The following is a 19,843-nucleotide window of genomic DNA, read 5'->3' on the forward strand; positions in this document are numbered from 1 at the left end:
ATCATGGTGGGTGGAGGCAGTAGGCTACATTCACAGACTAGTCTTATTGTCTGTGAATGTAGCCTTATTGAGACATAATCATGCTGTTAAAACTCAAACCACATCCGCACAAGTACATAAAAAATGCCTTTTGAGGCTAAGGCCGGCTCTTCTTGTTCTTGATACCATGTCTTGTTTTGATGTCTCACGTCTGTGCTAATATGGCTAAAATTAGCTAGCTATGTAACCAACAACTGTAACAATGTATTTGAGAGACAACAAGTGCTTATTGGGCATAAGTCTATATTTTTTCAATAAACATTTGCAGACTAAATATAGTTTACATGTTGTCAGTATCACAGGAGTTTGATGGCACCTTGGGGAGAATGGGCTCGTGGTAATGGGTGGAGCGGAATAGGTGGAATGGTATCAAATACATCAAACATGAGCTGTGTTCGAATACCTATACTAACATACTGTATACTACATACTTAATGAGTATATACTATATACTATTAGTTTATTTTAGTATACTGTAAACGAACGGTATCCTTTCAGTTGAGCGTATTAGAGCTTCGCCTGTCTACCGGAAGTTGATGCTGTTGCTATTGTAACAGTATAACTTTAGTACGTCCCCTCGCCCCGAACTCGGGCGCGAACCAGGGACCCTCTGCACACATCAACAACTGACACCCACGAAGCGTCGTTACCCATCGCTCCACAAAAGCCGCGGCTCTTGCAGAGCAAGGGGCAACACTACTTCTAGGTTTCAGAGCAAGTGACGTAACTGATTGAAACGCTACTAGCGCGTACCCGCTAACTAGCTAGCCATTTCACATCCGTTACACTCACCCCCCTTTCAACCTCCTCCTTTTCCGCAGCAACCAGTGATCCGGGTCAACAGCATCAATGTAACAGTTTAACTTTACGGCGTCCCCTCGCCCCGACCTCGGGCGCGAACCAGGGACCCTCTGCACACATCAACAACTGACACCCACGAAGCATCGTTACCCATCGCTCCACAAAAGCCGCGGCTCTTGCAGAGCAAGGGGCAACACTACTTCTAGGTTTCAGAGCAAGTGACGTAACTGATTGAAACGCTACTAGCGCGTACCCGCTAACTAGCTAGCCATTTCACATCCGTTACACTATGCAACCTCTTGCTAGCTTGTTAGCCTAACAAATGACTAGCTAGACATTTTACGACTTCAGGTGTATTATTCAATTCAATCTGGAGTGCCAAAGTGTGCTCAGAGTGCGCTCTGGGCGTTCGTAAATTCAGAGCATTGTCAGATTGTCTGTTTGTAAATTCAGAGCGTTTCGCTCTCGAAGCGTTCAGAGCACACAACGACAGTCAAGCACCCAAGCTAACTTGCTAGCTACTTCCAGACACAAATGAGAGAACACCTCACTCTGATGATTTTACTCGCCCTAGCAGAGCTGGTTAGGCTGTTTCATGTTGTCCAGAGCCTTGGTGATTGTAACTGTGCTGCTGGCAACAATTTAATTACGCTTTTTTGCCGACGTTTACTGACACCGGCCATATTCAGCCAACATAACGTGTAAGTTAACTTATTTGAAAAGTCATTACTTTATTACATTGCTCAACATTTTCTGAACACTTGTCATAATTAGTTAAAGCAATTCATTGGTATCCGCTCTCGTTGGACTTCAGCTGCATATTTTTTGGCCATTTTCTCCAAATCTTAAAACGTTGTGAAGCCGCGCCCCTTTCTTAAAGAATTGCATTATGGGCCCTGAAAGGACTGAAATAGTGTCCACTGCTTGTATACTTTGTATTTTGGCGAATGTAGTACGACATCCGGGAACTTTTGGCATACTAACTATATCCATACTGTGACCATTAAGCATACTATATACTCAAACTACGTCACAACTACTACGGTTAGTGCAGTCAGTATGAGTATTCAAACACAGCTATGGATTCCATGTGTTTGATGCCATTCCATTTGCTCCGTTCCAGTCATTATTATGAGCCGTCCTCCTCCACAGCAGCCTCCACTGGTCAGTATTCCTTTGATTGTAAGCCAGGCCTGTCTGTTTTGCCTTAACGTTGTGCATATATTGGTTTTATTGGTTAACAACCCACCGATCTATATTACTCTCACCTCGTTTGAGCTCATCTGTTGCAATATCTCTATACGAGTCATATATGAATGAGTATAACCAGTCATAATGTCCATGATCTGCAGCCATCATGTCAACACAGACGGTTTAACCATTGACTGCAGCCAGGGCACATCCTTCACTCATCTCATCCTGCTTGTATGTGTGTAAAAGGTCACCACCAACTCTCTTAGGCAACTAGCTAGTTGTCATTGACAGGGCATTGTCATTGACAGGGCATAGTCCAGAGTTTCTGTGGTGAATTATGTAGGTTATTCCATGTAGCCAAAGTCCATTCTTCTATAAAAAATAAAGTGGAAAAATATATTATGTGAAATGTCCTCGAGAGTGGATAACAGTGTATTGCAAGGTCTGAACAAGGGGGGAAACAGCTAACTTCCTCTAATTCTACACACTTCGCCATGGGGCAAAGAGAAAATGCTCCTTTTTTAAAGGAAATGTCCTGCAATTCTACACATATTGCCATTGGACAATATGCCAATATTGACATTTTGCAATGAGGCAGAGAGGATTTAGCATTTTTAAAGCTAATTTCCTGTAATTCAACTTTTTTTGCCATCACTTCATATGCTATCTAGGGAGGGGGAACCACCAGCGGTGGATTAAGGCCACCTGCTTATGCTTGTGCAGAAGGTTGACTTCTGAACATACTGCAGGTTATTACATAAAGAAAATGAGAAGTAAAAACAGGTTTAGCCCCTGGTTCGACCGTGATCTGGCAGAGTTCCTCAAGAATTGCATTTGGCGAAAGGCTCGGCACACGTATACTCAGGCTGACTGGCTCTCGTTCAGGCAAATGAGAAATGAGTGCATCAGGCTATCCGGAAGGCCAAAGTTAGTTACTTTAAGAAGCAGTTCTCTCCCTGTGGGTCTAATGCAACTAGCCCCGATGCTCCTCCCTCTTTTTCCCCTGCCCTGCTACAAAGTTTCTCCCTGCAGGCGTTCACTAAGTCCGAGGTGTTAAAGGAGCTCCTTAAACTTGACCCCCCAAACACATCTGTGTCAGATGGTTTAGACCCTTTCTTCTTTAAGGTTGCTGCCCCTATAATCGCCACGCCTATCTCTGACCTTTTTATCCTGTCTCTCCTCTCTGGGGAGGTTCCCTTTGCTTGGAAGACAGCCACAGTCCATCCTTTATTTAAAGGGGGAGATCAAGCTGATCCTAACTGTTATAGGCCTAATTCTATTTTGCCCTGTTTATCCAAAGTGTTGGAAAAACTTGTCAATAATCAACTGACTGGCTTTCTTGATGTCTATAGTATTCTCTCTGGTATGCAATCTGGTTTCCGCTCAGGTTATAGATGTATCACCGCAACCTTAAAGGTCCTCAATGATGTCACCATTGCCCTTGATTCTAAGCAATGTTGTACTGCTATTTTTATTGACTTGGCCAAAGCTTTTGATACAGTAGACCATTCCATTCTCAGGAGTATTGGTGTCTGAGGGGTCTTTGGCCTGGTTTCTCAAAGAGTGCAGTGTATGAAGTCAGAACATCTGCTGTCTCAGCCACTGCCTGTCACCAAGGGTGTACCCCAAGGCTCGATCCTAGGTCCCACGCTCTTCTCAATTTACATCAACAACATAGCTCAGGCAGTAGGAAGCTCTCTCATCTATTTATATGCAGATGATACAGTCTTATACTCAGCTGTCCCCTCCCGGGATTTTGTGTTAAATGCTATACAACAAAGCTTTCTTAGTGTCCAACAAGCTTTCTCTGCCATTAACCTTGTTCCGAACACCTCCAAAACAAAGGTAATGTGGTTTGGTAAGAAGAATGCCTCTCTCTCCACAGGTGTGATTACTACCTCTGAGGGTTTAGAGCTTGAGGTAGTCACCTCATAGAAGTACTTGGGAGTATGGCTAGACGGTACACTGTCCTTCTCTCAGCACATATCAAAGCTGCAGGCTAAGGTTAAATCTAGACTTGGTTTCCTCTATCGTAATAGTTCCTCTTTCACCCAAGCTATCAAACTAACCCTGATTCAGATGACCATCCTACCCATGCTAGATTATGGTGATGTAATTTATAGATCGGCAGGTAAGGGTGCTTTCAAGTAGCTAGATGTTCTCTGCCATTCGGCCATCAGATTTTCCACCAATGCTCCTTATATAACGTTTCAGGTAAAACCCAAGTGCAGACTGTGCTGAAGTAATAATGTTTATTACAGCAACAGGGAAACGACAGGCAGGGGTCGATAATCCAGAGTAGTGGGTCAAAGGTACAGGACGGCAGGCTCAGGTCAGGCAGAGGTCGGTAATCCAGAGTAGGGGCAGGGTCAGGCAGAGTGGTCAGGCAGGCGGGCTCAGAGTCCGGACAGGGAAGGGTCAAATCCAGGAGGGCGAGAAAAGGAGCGACTGGGGGGAAAAGCAGGAGCTGAGAGAACCGCTGGTTGATTTAACAAACAAGACGAACTGGCAACACACAAACAGAGAACACAGGTATAAATATACAGGGCACAATGGGGAAGATGGGCAACACCTGGAGGGGGGTGGAGACAATCACAAGGACAGGTGAAACAGATCAGGGCGTGACACCTTATAGGACACATCACTGCACTCCATACTCTTCTGTAAACTGGTCATCTCTGTATACCAGTTGCAAGACCCACTGGTTGATGCTTATTTATAAAACCCTCTTAGGCTTCACTCCCCCCTATCTGAGATATCTCCTGCAGCCCTCATCCTCCACATACAACACCCATTCTGCCAGTCACATTTTGTTAAAGGTCCCCAAAGCACACACATTTATGGGTCGCTCCTCTTTTCAGTTCGCTGCAGCTAGCGACTGGAACAAGCTGCAACAAACACTCAAACTGGACAGTTTTACCTCAATCTATTCATTCAAAGACTCAATCATGGACACTCTAACTGACAGTTGTGGCTGCTTTGCGTGATGTATTGTTGTCTATACCTTCTTGCCCTTTGTGCTGTTGTCTGTGCCCAATAATTGTTGTATCCTGTTTTGTGCTGCTACCATGTTGTGCTGCTGCCATGTTCTGTTGCTACCATGTTGTTGTCATGTTGTGTTGCTGCCATGCTATATTGTTGTCTTAGGTCTCTCTTTATTTTTATTTTTAATCCCAGCCCCCATCCCCGTCGGAGGCCTTTTGCCCTTTGGTAGGCCGTCATTGTAAGTAAGAATTTGTTCTTAACTGACTCGCCTAGTTAAATAAAGGTTAAATAAATGAAATAAAATATTACACATCCCAGGCACACACTCACGTGTATTCACACTCAAGCATGCACACACACACACACACACACACACACACACACACACACACACACACACACACACACACACACACACACACACACACACACACACACACACACACACACACACACACACACACACACACACACACACACACACACACACACACACACACACGCGCATGCACATTCCTAGTGTACACACACACACACACACACACACACACACACACACACACACACACACACACACACACACACACACACACACACACACACACACACACACACACACACACACACACACACACACACACACACACACACACACAGAGCTTTGCATTATACACTTTAGTTTTGTATTGTGGTTTCTAGGCAGTTGACCTATATTCAAACTGCTACTTTTTTTCATTGATATTTATTTGGTAGGTGGTATTGATTTAGTACATGTGTATGCGTATGTGTACCACTTGATAAAAGCCAGGACAGGCCCGTTATCATGAGGAAGCAAAGGGTGAAGATGTTACCTTGGATTTTTAACACAATCTGGCAGCCTTTCAGTACACAGGACAAAGTTTTACTGGATAAGCAGCAAAACAAAAGTATTCATTTCTCACGACCACTCTTTGACCTAGGCAAAACGGCAAACAGACACCATCTGAAAAACAATTAGCTAATTCTAAACATTCAAATAAATAGTAAATTCCTAGAATTCTGGGAGAATTGCAATGAACCGTAAAGCAAAGTTGTGATGATGTGACGAGAGCCAAATCACTATCAATTCAATATCAGTTCCGTGGTAGGATTGATATGAACAAAGCCTGTAATCTGACCTGGATGCATAGGGTTGCCATTTTCAACCCACCAGCCTCCCATGTTACCCTACCTCTCAGGCCCCATCAATTATTCAGTAGGCCAGGGAAAGTGCTGGTCTCCAGTCCCCCACTGAGTCTGGGACAGCAGTAGCAGGATCGTCCAGGACCGGGATGATGCTAAGGAAGTTAGGGCCAGGAGTCTGCAGGTGGCCAACCCTGCTGCTTTGGTGCCTGTATGTCTTCGTGGAGGAGCACACTGTCTATGGCCACAACAGAACTGTGGAAACCAGGGAGATGGAGAGGCCATTTTGTGAACAAGGTAGACACACTGTATGTCTCTGCATGCTTATATAGACCTGAGAATAATTATGATCCTATTGTGAGGCTATTGTGTTTTATCTGTGTGTGGCATGAGAGACAAAACCTGACTTTGCCACCTTGGAACAGCGCATGAAAACCCTTAGTGGTACACTACCACTACCATTTTGTGGTAAAACTCTATTTATTCAAACAGGATACTATTGTCCAGTGGGAAGTCCCACACCAGTGCCTTGTCCGAAGGGTACGTTTGGGCCGACGGTTGGTGCTAGATCCATGGACAGCTGTCTCAGCTGCCCAACCAACCACTATTGTCCGCGACCTGCTCTGACCTCCGGCATACCCTGTGGAGCCTGGGCACAGCAGCCCCTACCTGGCCAGGACAGATGTGTGTGTCTTGGAGAAGGGCAAACCTTCCAGGTGTGTGTCTGTGTGTTTGTGTGTGTGTGTGTGTGTTTACGTATGTTCTTGTGTGCGTGTGTGGGCGTGCATGTGTGTGTGCGTGTGTGTGTGTGTGTGTGTGTGTGTGTGTGTGTGTGTGTGTGTGTGTGTGTGTGTGTGTGTGTGTGTGTGTGTGTGTGTGTGTGTGGGGGCGTGCGTGCGTGTGTGTGGGCGTGCGTGTGTGTGGGTGCAAAGCCCTTCCTTTTTGTTTTGTATTGTGTATCAATGACTCTGTCCTGTCAGTCCTCCGTAGTATCAGGCACACAGGTTGCATGCAAGAACAGTTAACAGAATATACAGTATATCCACTTGGTTCATGGGTTCAATCTGTAGCCCGCGGCTCAGAATGTTTCATATCAAGTTTCAACATAGCCGGAGTCTAATTTCCATCCGTGTCAGTCACCCAGTGACTGTTGAGCCTTCCACTCAGCAGCTCATGTTCAAAGGGGAAATGACTCTAGGTACTCTGAATGACTTCCAGGTATTGGGTGTTGATCTAAGCGTTTGAATGTCAAATCAAATCAAAATCCAATTGCATTTGTCACATGCTTCGTAAACAAGTGCGTGGGGAGAGTCCAGTGTGTGTGCTTTGAGTCAAACGAGTTTTGCAAAAGGTCTAATGTCCATTTGTGTGTGTTTGTGTGTTGGTATGTGTTTGTGTGTGTGTTGGTGTGATGTGTGTGTGTGGGTGTGTGTGCATGTGCCAATTTAGGCCAGTGATGGGCAGTGCCCCTGTGCCCTAGGGTACCGCCTCATGGGCCAAGGGGACACTTGTTTGCACAGTGTGTATGATATTTGTAGAGATGGAAGAGCAAGGACACAACATGGAACCTGTCTGGACAGGCAGCAGTGGGCACAGCACTGTACCCAGCAGGTTAGGAGAAGTTAACTCACCCATGCATGCACACACACACACCCTGCACACACACACAGAAACTCTACATTCTGTGTCAATGGTTAATTGAACAACGTACTGTAGTTCATTGAACAAAGTACTGTGTGCAGTTTATTCTATTATTCTATCATTGGCCCATATATAGCAACATCAATCCAGGGTTTATATACATAATTGAGTCCAACTTAATGCGTCACTTTTTTCCCTTCACTGGCTACCGCTCAGTCCCAGCCTTTTCCTTTAGTCTGTAGGTCAACAGATCCCAAGTGTTCCTCTCTTCCTCTCCCAGGTGTGTCTCTCTCCAGGGGACTACCAGGGCTTTGATGGAGCTCTGGGCCTGTGTCTGTGCAGGGAACCCCCAGAGAGAGCTGTGTGTGGGGGCTGGTGTAGGAGCAGGCCAAAGCTGGCAATGCATTTAGTGTGTGCTGCTGTAGACTTGCAGCTGGTATTTAGCAACTCTGAAGGCCAGGTAAGCCATGATGTCTTGAGCATGTGTAGGAAAGAGTTGCATGGCAGACCCATTATGCGCACATACTCACACACACACACACACACACACACACACACACACACACACACACACACACACACACACACACACACACACACACACACACACACACACACACACACACACACACACACACACACACACACACACACACACACACACACACACACACACACACACACACACACACACACTGTATGCGACCAATAAAAATGTGGATTTGATACACACACACACGTACGATTATTTGTCTCTCTGAAATTAAACCATCAAGCGATGTCTGTCATTGAACAACCCCATGCCATGATTAGATAATGAAAAAACACACTGATCTCTTTCATAATTTCTTTAAACAATAAAAGCTAATTTACCAACATTTCTGAACATGGATATATAGCATTTTGGGATGAAACTCTTCAATTACAAACACTTGATCCTGTCCCCTTAACTCCAACCAACATCCATAGGACCATTTTATTGAAAAAGTGATAGGTATACAGTACACTAGCTTGACTTAAAACGTAGCTTGTACAATCACAGAAGATGCACTGAATAAACTTGGAAATCACATACTTGGATATCATATGCTTGGACATCATAGACAGCCACATAGAGTAACAACCTGACATAGTTATCAGAAAACGGCCCTGTGTGTTCTCTAACAGGTGAGTGTCTCCGGGAGTGTGCTGCTGGAGACCGTGTTCAAACGCTGGGACTCCCAGGGGACCTTGCAGTGTGACGGTCGCCACAATGTCTCCCTTCCTGTGTACACAGTGCAGACAAATGGTGAGCTCCTCAGATACAGCGTGCGACCAGTTACAATAGGCCCTTAATACATGGTAGGACCAATAATAACAATGACTGTCTTTGTGTGTGTGTCTGCTTTTTTAAAAAAGATGCAGGGTTCCTTGGTCTCCTCAATGACATCCCAGCGGCGATTCAGAAGTTATTTCCAGAGAAAAGCGCGGGAACGCACATCTCTACAGGTTACCTATCATCAAAGAATGATTCAAAACCTACAGTGCTGTGAAAAAGTATTTTCCCTACTTTTGCGTATTTTTTATAATGAATGTTGTCAGATCTTCAACCAAAACCTAATATTAGATAAAGGGAACCTGAATGAACAAATAACACAACAATGACATACTTATTTAATTTATTTCATAAACAAAGTTATGTGACACCCAATGCCCCGGTTTGAAAAAGTATTTGCCCCCTTACACTAAATAATTGGTTGTCACCTTTAGCTGCAGTGACTCCAACCAAACGCTTCCTGTAGTTGTTGATCAGTCTCTCACATCGCTGTGGAGGAATTTTGGCCCACTTCTCCAGGCAGAACTGCTTTAACTCGGTGACATTTGTGGGTTTTCAAGCATGAACTGCTCGTTTCAAGTCACAACATCTCAATTGGGATTAAGTCTGGACTTTGACTAGGTCATTCCAAAACTTCAAATTTGCTGCTTTTTAGCCATTTTCATGTAGACTTGATTGTGCGTTTTGGGATCATTGTCTTGCTGCATGACCCAGCTACATTTCAGCTTCAGCTCACAGATGGATGGCCCGACATTCTCCTGTAGATTTCTCTGGTGCAGAATTCATGGTTCCTTCTATTAAGGCAAGTCGTGCAGGTCCTGAGGCAGCAAAGCATCTCCAAACCATCACACTACCACCACCATGCTTGACCGTTGGTATAAGGTTCTTACTGTGGAATGCAGTGTTTGGTTTTTGCCAGGCATCGTTTTTGTTATTTGTAAAGTCAGGTTCCCTTTATCTAATATTAGGTTTTGGTTGAAGATCTGATAACATTCAGTATAAAAAAATATGCAAAATAAGAGAAAATAATAAAGGGGGCAAATACTTTTTCATGGCACTGTAAATGTTATCCTAATTTTACTGTCCCAACACACTTACTGATAAAATATTCTCTCTGTGATTAATTCGTTAATCCATCCATCCATCTATCCATTCCTCCGTTTGTTTCTTTGTTCTTTTGTTAATTTGTTCATTCATTAATTCAACCATCCATCCATCCCTCCATGACTATTTTCAACCAGGTGACTCTGGTGTCAGAGAGGAAGGAGGGGCTGGGTCTGATTGGTCCAGCAGATCGACCATCTGGGGAGGAACCATAAACTCCAGCTCTGTGGGGATTCTGAACCCCACTACATGTCTACACCTAGGGGACACACTGCTCTTCACTGTCACCAGACAACACTACCCTCAGTATGATGTGTAAGTCAATCAAACTGCTCCTGATAGTGGATTTTCTACACTTCGCTCTCAGAAATGTGTTTTTTATTTGCATAGGACTTGAAGATTAAAAAAAATAAAATGTCAAACCTCTTCATCTGAGACAGGGTGCTGTTGCAAATCCAACGCACTTCTGAAAGTGCAGTATGGAAAAGCCACCATCTGCAACAATTATTTTGGCCTTTGCGTGGGTATCTTTCTATGAGCAGTATTTTCTTTATCCTTTTTTTTACTGCTTCCTGTCTTGTTGTCCAGAGAGAACCTGTACAATACCAACCGTGACTTTGACTGGGGTCCTCTGAGGCTGCTGGCTGAGGACCTGACACTGGCCAGGACTCCACCGACACTCTTCTCCTTGGTCTTCACTCAACCTGGGGTGTACGCCTTCAAACTCAGTGACCATCAATACAAACACATGGTATTACCCTGTTTGCTCGTACAGAGCCTTAGAGGTTCATACCTAATGAACAAAATGGGTGAAAGATGCAATAGTTGTATAGTAATGCCCTGCTCCTCTTCATTTTTTAAAGTGTGTTATGCAGTAACTTTAAACGGATAAAAGTGAAATCCATAAGCCTTCCCAATATCTAAAGCCAATATGCTCACGTGCTCCTCTTACAGTATGTGAGGGTAATGCCAGCAGGTGGACAGTGCTATGAGGCTGGACCGTTCTTCCCCACTGTCCCCCATCATCTGACAAGGATGGGCATCGCCAAGAGACGACACCTGCTTCTACGCCCTGACTGGTTGGTGACAGGAGGACTGCTGCTTGGTGCTGTGGTCATCCTCAGCCTGTGTGTGACACTGCTGGTGAGAGCACTTCTTGGCGTTGACAGGCACACACATATGCGTCCTCACAGGCATGCCTTGATTGCAAGCTCACACACACGTCAATAAACATTATTGGCAAGTATAATGGGGAAATTTCAGTTTAGAATATGCATATGTATAACAGTTAAGAACGTAGTGGAGATTGGGGTCAGTCGAGCCAAAGGGTTAGTTGAGTCACCCCTTCTTTCTAGGAAACTATACATAAAATGAATCATGTGACCAAATATTTAGGAATAAAAAAAGAAAGAAAAGTGGTAAGCAAGGTAGGTTCAAAAAACAGATTTTCACAAAGTCAGATTAATGTATTGTGTTATAGCTTTCATGATGCTTGTATCTAAGCCCAAACTGATCATTTTAATACTGTTCTATACATCAATTAGAGACTCTATAAGCTTATACAGTATATGCAGTCCTAAACCAAGCATGAAAGTGCATCTGTGTAGCTGTGTGGGCTAATATAGTCAAAATGGTTGCTGTGGGGCAGTGGTGGAAAGTACTTAAAGTAAAAATACTTTAAAGTACTACTTAAGTCGTTTTTTGGGGGTATGTGTACTTTTATATTTTTGACAACTTTTACTTTTCTACATTCCTAATGAAAATAATGTACTTTTTACTCCATACATTTTCCCTGACACCCAAAAGTATTCAATACATTTTGACTGTTTAGTAGGACAGGAAAATGGCCAAATTCACACACTTATCAAGAGAACATCCTTAGTCATCCCTACTGCCTCTGATCTGGTGAACTCACTAAACACAAATGCTTTGTTTGTAAATTATGTCTGCGTGTTGTAGTGTGCCCCTGGCTATCCATAAAATAAAATAAGAACAAGAAACTTGTGCCGTCTGGTTTGCTTAATATAAGCAATTTGAAGTATTCTTTTAATGGATGACTTTCACTTTAACTTGAGTATTTTTCTATTAAGGTATCTTTTACTTTTACTCAGGTATGACATTTGGGAACCTTTTCCACCAGTGTATTTTTCCTTTCTGTATTGCACATGATTTTCAGTGTTCTATTTGTGACACTCAAGGTGCGGGTTGATGGTCACTAGACCTTGATACTGAATGTTATGGATTATTATTATTGGGATCTGTTGATTGCAGCCAGAATGGAGGTACAAGGACACTGAGTATTCACTGTTCTATTGTATTGATGACATTCTGTAGCAGGTGACAAATTCACTTGCTTTTTTTGTCTCGACTTCCTACAAGCCTCTCGGGCTGCTGTTGACTACCTTTTCGATTCTAGTGGAGCAAAGGTCACGCACATTGTACACACAATTCTGTTTTTACACACAAGTCAGACAGATTTGTATTCCCATGTGTAGATCTTGTTTCGGGAGTATGGCTGGCCAGAGAAAATGGCCACCAGAGCCCAGTACCGTACACTCCAGCTCCAGTACCCCATGGAAGACTACTCCTCAAAGGGTTCCAGGGTGACGACATTAAAGAAGTACCACAGAAACCTCCAGGCCAGGATGACAGAGGCCTCTGTACAGCCCGGTACAGTATAATATATCCTCCTCATTCCCACTCACTCTTCACCCACCATAGCCCATGGGCAAGCAAGCTACCCAACCACCTTATTATACAACATTCCCAGGAACCGGACCATAGTATAACAGCTCACACCTGTACCCTTTACTACCTTACACAACCCTGTTTACACAATAGGGAGACTGACCCTTAGACACCCAAAAGCCACAACCAATCACACTGGTGTGGTGCTTGCAAAATACCACCATTCACGTGAATGCTCACGCAATATATCAACAGCCACACATACTACAACTGAAACAATCTTGATCAAGTTGGACAATCAGCCCAAATACGCTTAGATTTGTTATATTTATATTTTGGCAATTTATATTTTTTCAATTTACATTGCAACGAAATCACTGCAGTGGTGTAAGAACAAGACCAGTATACAGAAAAATATGCCCAGTAGCTGATTCAGCATAATATAGAATGGGAAACTTGTTTTATGTGAACCAATGATATCATAGACAGGACAATCAGTGCAAGACAGTACAATAGGGACACAATGTTACAGCAATATCAGTAGTGTGGGTAAAATCACTGGGGAAGACAAGCCAGAAAAAAGCCACATTACAACCTATGTGTTGTGATAATCGCATTGTTTGCTGTATAACCTGTTCGTTCAATCAACCAACCAATCAATCCAATGTATTTATAAAGCCCTTCTTACATCAGCTGATGTCACAAAGTGCTGTACAGAAACCCAGCCTAAAACCCCAAACAGCAAGCAATGCAGGTGTAGAAGCACGGTGGCTAGGAAAAACTCCCTAGAAAGGCCAGAACCTAGGAAGAAACCTAGAGAGGAACCAGGCTATGAGGGGTGGCCAGTCCTCTTCTGGCTGTGCCGGGTGGAGATTATAACAGAACATGGCCAAGATGTTCAAATGTTCATAGATGACGAGCAGGGTCAAATAATAATAATCACAGTGGTTGTAGAGGGTGCAACAGGTCAGCACCTCAGGAGTAAATGTCAGTTGGCTTTTCATAGCCGATCATTCAGAGTATCTCTACCACTCCTGCTGTCTCTAGAGAGTTGAAAACAGCAGGTCTGGGACAGGTAGCACGTCCGGTGAACAGGTCAGAGTTCCATAGCCACAGAACAGTTGAAACTGGAGCAGCAGCACAACCAGGTGGACTGGTGACCGCAAGGAGTCATCAGGCCAGGTAGTCCTCAGGCATGGTCCTAGGTCTCAGGTCCTCCGAGAGAGAGAGAATTAGAGAGAGCATAATTAAATTCACACAGGACACCGGATAAGACAGGAGAAATACTCCAGATATAACAGACTGACCCTAGCACCCCGACACATAAACTATAGCAGCATAAATACTGGAGGTTGAGGCAGGAGGGGTCGGGAGACACTCTGGCCCCGTCCAACGACACCCCCGGACAGGGCCAAACAGGCAGGATATAACCCCACCCACTTTGCCAAAGCACAGCCCCCACACTACTAGAGGGATATCTTCAACCACCAACTTACCATCCTGAGACAAGGCCTAGTATAGCCCACGAAGATCTCCCCCACGGCACAACCCAAGGGGGGCGCCAACCTGGACAAGGGTTTGAGGCAGAGAATCCCAGTGGAGAGAGGGGAACCGGCCAGGTAGAGACAGCAAGGGCAGTTCATTGCTCCAGTGCCTTTCCGTTCACCTTCACACTCCTGGGCCAGACTTAACTCAATCATAGGACCTACTGAAGAGATGAGTCTTCAATAAAGACTTAAAAGTTGGGACCGAGTCTGCGTCTCTCACATGGGTAGGCAGACCATTCCATAAAAATGGAGCTCTATAGGAGAAACCCTGGCTCTTGCTTAGAAATTCTAGGGACAATAAGGAGGCCTGCGTCTTGTGACCGTAGCGTACATGTAGGTATGTACGGTAGGACTAAATTGGAAAGATAGGTAGGTAGTTCTTATGCCTTGCTACCGTGATATATAGGCCTAAGGTCGAGACAATAAGAAGACACAGTGGCAGAATAAATTCAACCACAACTTTGCTTCATCACAAAACCAGAGAGAAACCTCTGTCCACAAAGCAAATTACATGTAACAAACAGTTACATTACCCACAGCATAGTCAGGCAAGGTAATGTTTCCGACATTTTCGGACTACTAAACAACTATTAATTTAGAACCACAGAGAGTTACCGTAAGTCGCAAGGAAACAGGAGCTGCCTCCACTATTCCAGGACCATTTCAACTTCATTATTTCAACATCATCAAATCACCTATGCTTAGTCTAATACAGTGACAACTAGAAGATACCAAAAACAATTTAGTCCAATCAACAAAAGCTAAATATGATTTGGCTGTCCATGGTTCTGATTTCTCTGTGTACGCGTGCAAGTAGAAAAAAACATGTTGACTCACCCAGTTTGTAGAAACGCCAATGCCATCCCCCTCTCTTCCATGAGACGAAACAGTCTATAACTCGGTCATACAATACGCTTTTAGTTTTTGTTATCCTAGGCTACCTGGCTAAAATGCTTGCTCGCTAGACTAACTTCCTTTCATGGGCAACGTTAGCTTGTTAACATTAGCCTACTACAACTAGCTACATATTGAACTTCTATCCTCTCAGGCCAGGGGCACAAAGGATGACTTTATGGTTGGATCAGAATCACCAATAAAATCATTGGCCAGTACGGAGAATTAAGTAAAACCCACAAGTCCAAATCCCTAAGTTATGAAAGGGACAGTTTTAGCTAGTTAGCTAGCCTCCAGAGGACAACAACACAATGAGATGCAACAATTCTAGTTTTTTCTGTATTTTGATGTTTTGCTCTCGATGTGATGTGAATTGTGTGAAGCCAAATCCAAACTGGCTTCCCTTGACCCTTTTTTTGGTGTGCCAGGACCGTTCACAGTTGAGGTCAGTCAGATTAGCTTTTATTTTTTACTTTATTTTATCAAGGGAGGCCAAATGCTCGCTGGCTTCCCTTGAGTTCAATGGCTTCCCTAGCATTCAATACTATGGGCAGAAACGTCATACCAGACAGCATCAAATAGGCCTAGATTTGTGGAAGGTACTACACAGTGCAAAGACCCCTTTGCGCACTCAACGTCTGTCGAGATATGTTGAGTTTCCTTGTAGCCTATTGCCTGAATGCAAAACAATGTTCTGTCTGTTTGCTAATTTTCATGGCCTAAAATAAATGTGTTCATATGGGCAGAATATTATCTATCGGCTATAGTAGAATATTATCTATAGGCTATAGTAGAACACATTTTTATCAGTTATGAAAATAGAACATTCCATGTGAAAACAATGTATCTGTAAAAGGCCGACATTTGGACGTTTCAATTAAAAAATACTGTCGCATGACTATAGAAACTGAAACATTGTGATTTTAGAGACAGAAAGTAAAAATAGGCTATGATTAAAGAGTTAGGCTATACACTCTTAGAAAAAAGGGTTCCAAAATGGTTCTGACGCAGAACCCTTTTTGGTTCCAGGTAGAACTATTTTGGGTTTCATGTAGAACCCTCTGGAAACGGTTCTACATGGAACCCAAAAGGGTTCTACCTGGAACCAAAATGGGTTCTTCAAAGGGTTTTCCTATGGGGACAGCCTGAAGAATCCTTCTTGGTTCTACAGATGGCACCTTTTTTTCCTAAGAGTGTACTGGGCTCTCACCATCGTCCTCATTATCATTGTTCACATCATTCAAATTGAATCAAGTCACAATTAACAGCTTTGGTATCGACATCAGTGAGCAGGCTTTCCGAGTGAGGAGAGACACATGGGTAAGCCTACCAAAGGAAAACGTCTGAAAACAAAAAGTATGAAATTCAAGCCACAGAAATACAATGTTTATGTAAAATGTCTATATGTCCCCCTAAATTTGAAGTCTAATATGTCCATTTAATATAAGTAAACATAACCAAATCCATTTGGCTACTGTTGTTTCATTTAGTCTCATTATGATATGGAAAATGTAGTCTATTAAAAAAAAAATACAGAATACCAGATTTTGAGTTGACTCCACAGGCTATTATTCTATCAAGATCTACCCGAGGTTCAACTTGAAGGCAAGGTCATCTTAAAACTATTTTGATACTCACCTCAAGTCTTGATAATATGAATGAGAATGTAGTCCATTTTGTTTTGAAATCAGTATTTAAAGTGTTGGTCCCATGCTTCATGAGCTGAAAGAAAAGATCCCAGAAATGTTCCATATGCACAAAAAGCTTATTTCTCTCAAATTTGTGCACACATTTGTTTACATCCCTGTTAATGAGCATTTCTCCTTTGCCAAGATAATCCATCCACCTGACAGGTGTGGCATATCAAGAAGCTGATTAAACAGCATGATCATTACACAGGTGCGCCTTGTGCTGGGGACAATAAAAGTCCATTTAAAATGTGCAGTTTTGTCACACAACAGTGCCACAGATGTCTCAGGTTTTGAGGGAGGGTGCAATTGGCATGCTGACTGCAGGAATGTCCACCAGAGCTGTTGCCAGAGAATTGAATGTTAATTTCTCTACCATAAGCCGCCTTCAACATAATTCATAATTTTAGAGAATTTGGCAGCACATCCAAACGGCCTCAAAACCGCAGACCACGTGTAACCACGCCAGCCCAGGATTTCCACATCTGGCTTCTTTCCCTGCTGGATTGTCTGAGAAGGGGGGGGGGGGGGGGGGGGGGCTGAGGAGTATTTCTGTCTGTAATAAAGCCCTTTTGTGGGGAAAAACTCATTCCAATTGGCTGGGTCTGGCTCCCCAGTGGGTGAGCCTGGTTCCCAAGTGGGTGGGCCTATGCTCTCACAGGTACACCCATTGGCTGCGCCCCAGCCCAGTCATGTGAAATCCATAGATTAGGGCCTAATTTATTTATTTCAATTGACAGATTTTCTTCTATGAACTGTAACTCAGTAAAAAAAAAAAATTGTTGCATTTATATATTTTTCAGTATATACAACATTCTGCCCATATGAACTAATGTATATAGGCCTAGGCTACAATGTGCCCATATAAAGGAATGTATATATAATATTTGTAGCCATACGTGATTAAATGAAAAGCAGCAAACATATGCATTTAATAAAAGACTCATGAACACAATCTTGCAATAGTCTACAGCTGGCTTCACACTCACAGCTTCCGCAGCGCTTCACAGCTTCCCGGGTAATCTCGACATATTGTAGCCTCACGGGAATGAATGAGGAGTGGAGGAAGAAGTTCAGTTCAGCTGCCGTGTTCCAGGTAAAATATGACGCACTGTAGCGGTGCTTCAGGTGAGCTTCATTCATCCTCTTGCGAATTGAATGAAAAGTATGATACACTAAAGCCTGGCTTCCTTTGACACTCATGAACACATGCCTCTGAATACAGATATCAGTTAGTCACAGTGGGCCAAAACCTAACTGGAGAGCTGTGCACGTAACTCCGACTTTCATGTATATCATTCATGGACATCAGTTTGAGACTAAATTTGAGTTAAGAGCATGGATCTCAAGTTAGGATTCGGCTTATTAGTAGTAATAAGCTAATAAAACAAAATACCTATTCAGGATAACCTCCCTTGTTGAATATTTATCTTTGTAGCCCTCATATATATATATACAGTATATGCCATCCCATTGGGCACACACTGGTTGAATCAACACTGTTTCCACATTAAACCAACGTGGAATAGACGTTGACTTGACGTTTGTTCCCAGTGGGATTTAGCAAATGCTTTTATCCAAAGCGACTTACATATGGGTGGCGCCAGCGGGAATCGAATCCACAGCCCTTGGTTTGCAAGTGCATACTTCATGTTATACATTCTGTGTTCTATGTAATTCTGTGGTAGCCCTGGGCTTGGAGGCAGATGAGTTCTGGGACTATGAGCATCAGGTGGACCTGGAGGCCTTCAGCACGAACACCTTCTACAGCATCCTACTAAAACACAGTGTGTCTGTCACCGCTAGACTGAGCCAGCTCAGAGGAGAGGTATAACCTTGCAGAAATGGAATAACAATAGTATTATAATGTAACTCTATAGGATTAGATTTTTTTTTATAGATTGAGCAACATGATCTCACAAACTCACAGCTATTTGACATTATATACAGTATGTACATGTATTTCTATAGGTAAGCCAAACCTCTCACTCTCACCTTCCCAAGCCTCAAATATCCCGAACGTAAAGTCCAAGTAAATCGAGACAATGTCATATTGTATAGTCTTCTCATATTGTATGACATATTGGAATGCTTGTGTTTTTTGGGTTACACCTGTTTTTTTTTACCATATTCAGGGCCGGTCCTAGCCTTTTTGGGGCCCTAAGCACCTCATGGGCAAAACATTTTAGTGGCCCCACTTTTAAAAACGGAGAGAAGAAAATTACGTTTTAAAATAAGTTTGCTGCAATTCTACAGATTTTGTCATGGGTTGGAGAGAAGATTTAGCAATTTATGCAATTCTACTCATTTTGTTATGGGGCAGAGAGAAAAATCTGCAGTTTTATCGCTCATTTCCATCAATTCTACACATTTTGCCATAGAGAGGAGATACATTTTTGTAGTTTGAAAGAATTTTCTGCAATTCTACAAATTTTCCCACGAGTTATGCCATGTCCTTTATTCCTCGGAGAGTGGGGTTACAGCCAAGGTGTGCCATTATCAACGGCAACCCTGGAGCAATTACATTTACATTTAAGTCATTTAGCAGACGCTCTTATCCAGAGCGACTTACAATTAGGGTTAAGTGCCTTGCCCAAGTGCACATTTTTCACCTTGTTGTCTCGGGTATTTGAACTAGCAACCTTTGGAGGTCAGGGCCCCTGCGCAAGTGCCCTGCATGCCTGGTTGGTCATTTGACCATGATTAGTACAAGTTTAGATAGCTGGCTAAACTAATTTACCAATCTAGAAATGTTTTGCTGACATGGCTCAATTGAGTGACTGACA

At 43.2% G+C, this 19,843-nt stretch overlaps 1 protein-coding gene across 1 annotated transcript in view; it reads left to right on the forward strand.

Moving 5' to 3' along the window:
* The first annotated feature begins 7,368 nt into the window (after positions 1-7,368).
* Positions 7,369-19,843, forward strand: part of LOC139547481 (uncharacterized) — a 60,073-nt gene continuing 47,598 nt past the window's right edge. The window contains exons 1-9 of the mRNA XM_071356365.1: positions 7,369-7,398; positions 8,102-8,281; positions 8,989-9,109; positions 9,220-9,309; positions 10,378-10,555; positions 10,829-10,991; positions 11,195-11,383; positions 12,736-12,910; positions 18,746-18,885. Coding sequence (XP_071212466.1) covers positions 7,369-7,398; positions 8,102-8,281; positions 8,989-9,109; positions 9,220-9,309; positions 10,378-10,555; positions 10,829-10,991; positions 11,195-11,383; positions 12,736-12,910; positions 18,746-18,885 — 1,266 coding nt within the window. The remainder of the gene's footprint in view (positions 7,399-8,101; positions 8,282-8,988; positions 9,110-9,219; positions 9,310-10,377; positions 10,556-10,828; positions 10,992-11,194; positions 11,384-12,735; positions 12,911-18,745; positions 18,886-19,843) is intronic.

This window comes from Salvelinus alpinus, chromosome 21, assembly GCF_045679555.1.
Source record: "Salvelinus alpinus chromosome 21, SLU_Salpinus.1, whole genome shotgun sequence".
Classification (NCBI taxonomy): domain Eukaryota; kingdom Metazoa; phylum Chordata; class Actinopteri; order Salmoniformes; family Salmonidae; genus Salvelinus; species Salvelinus alpinus.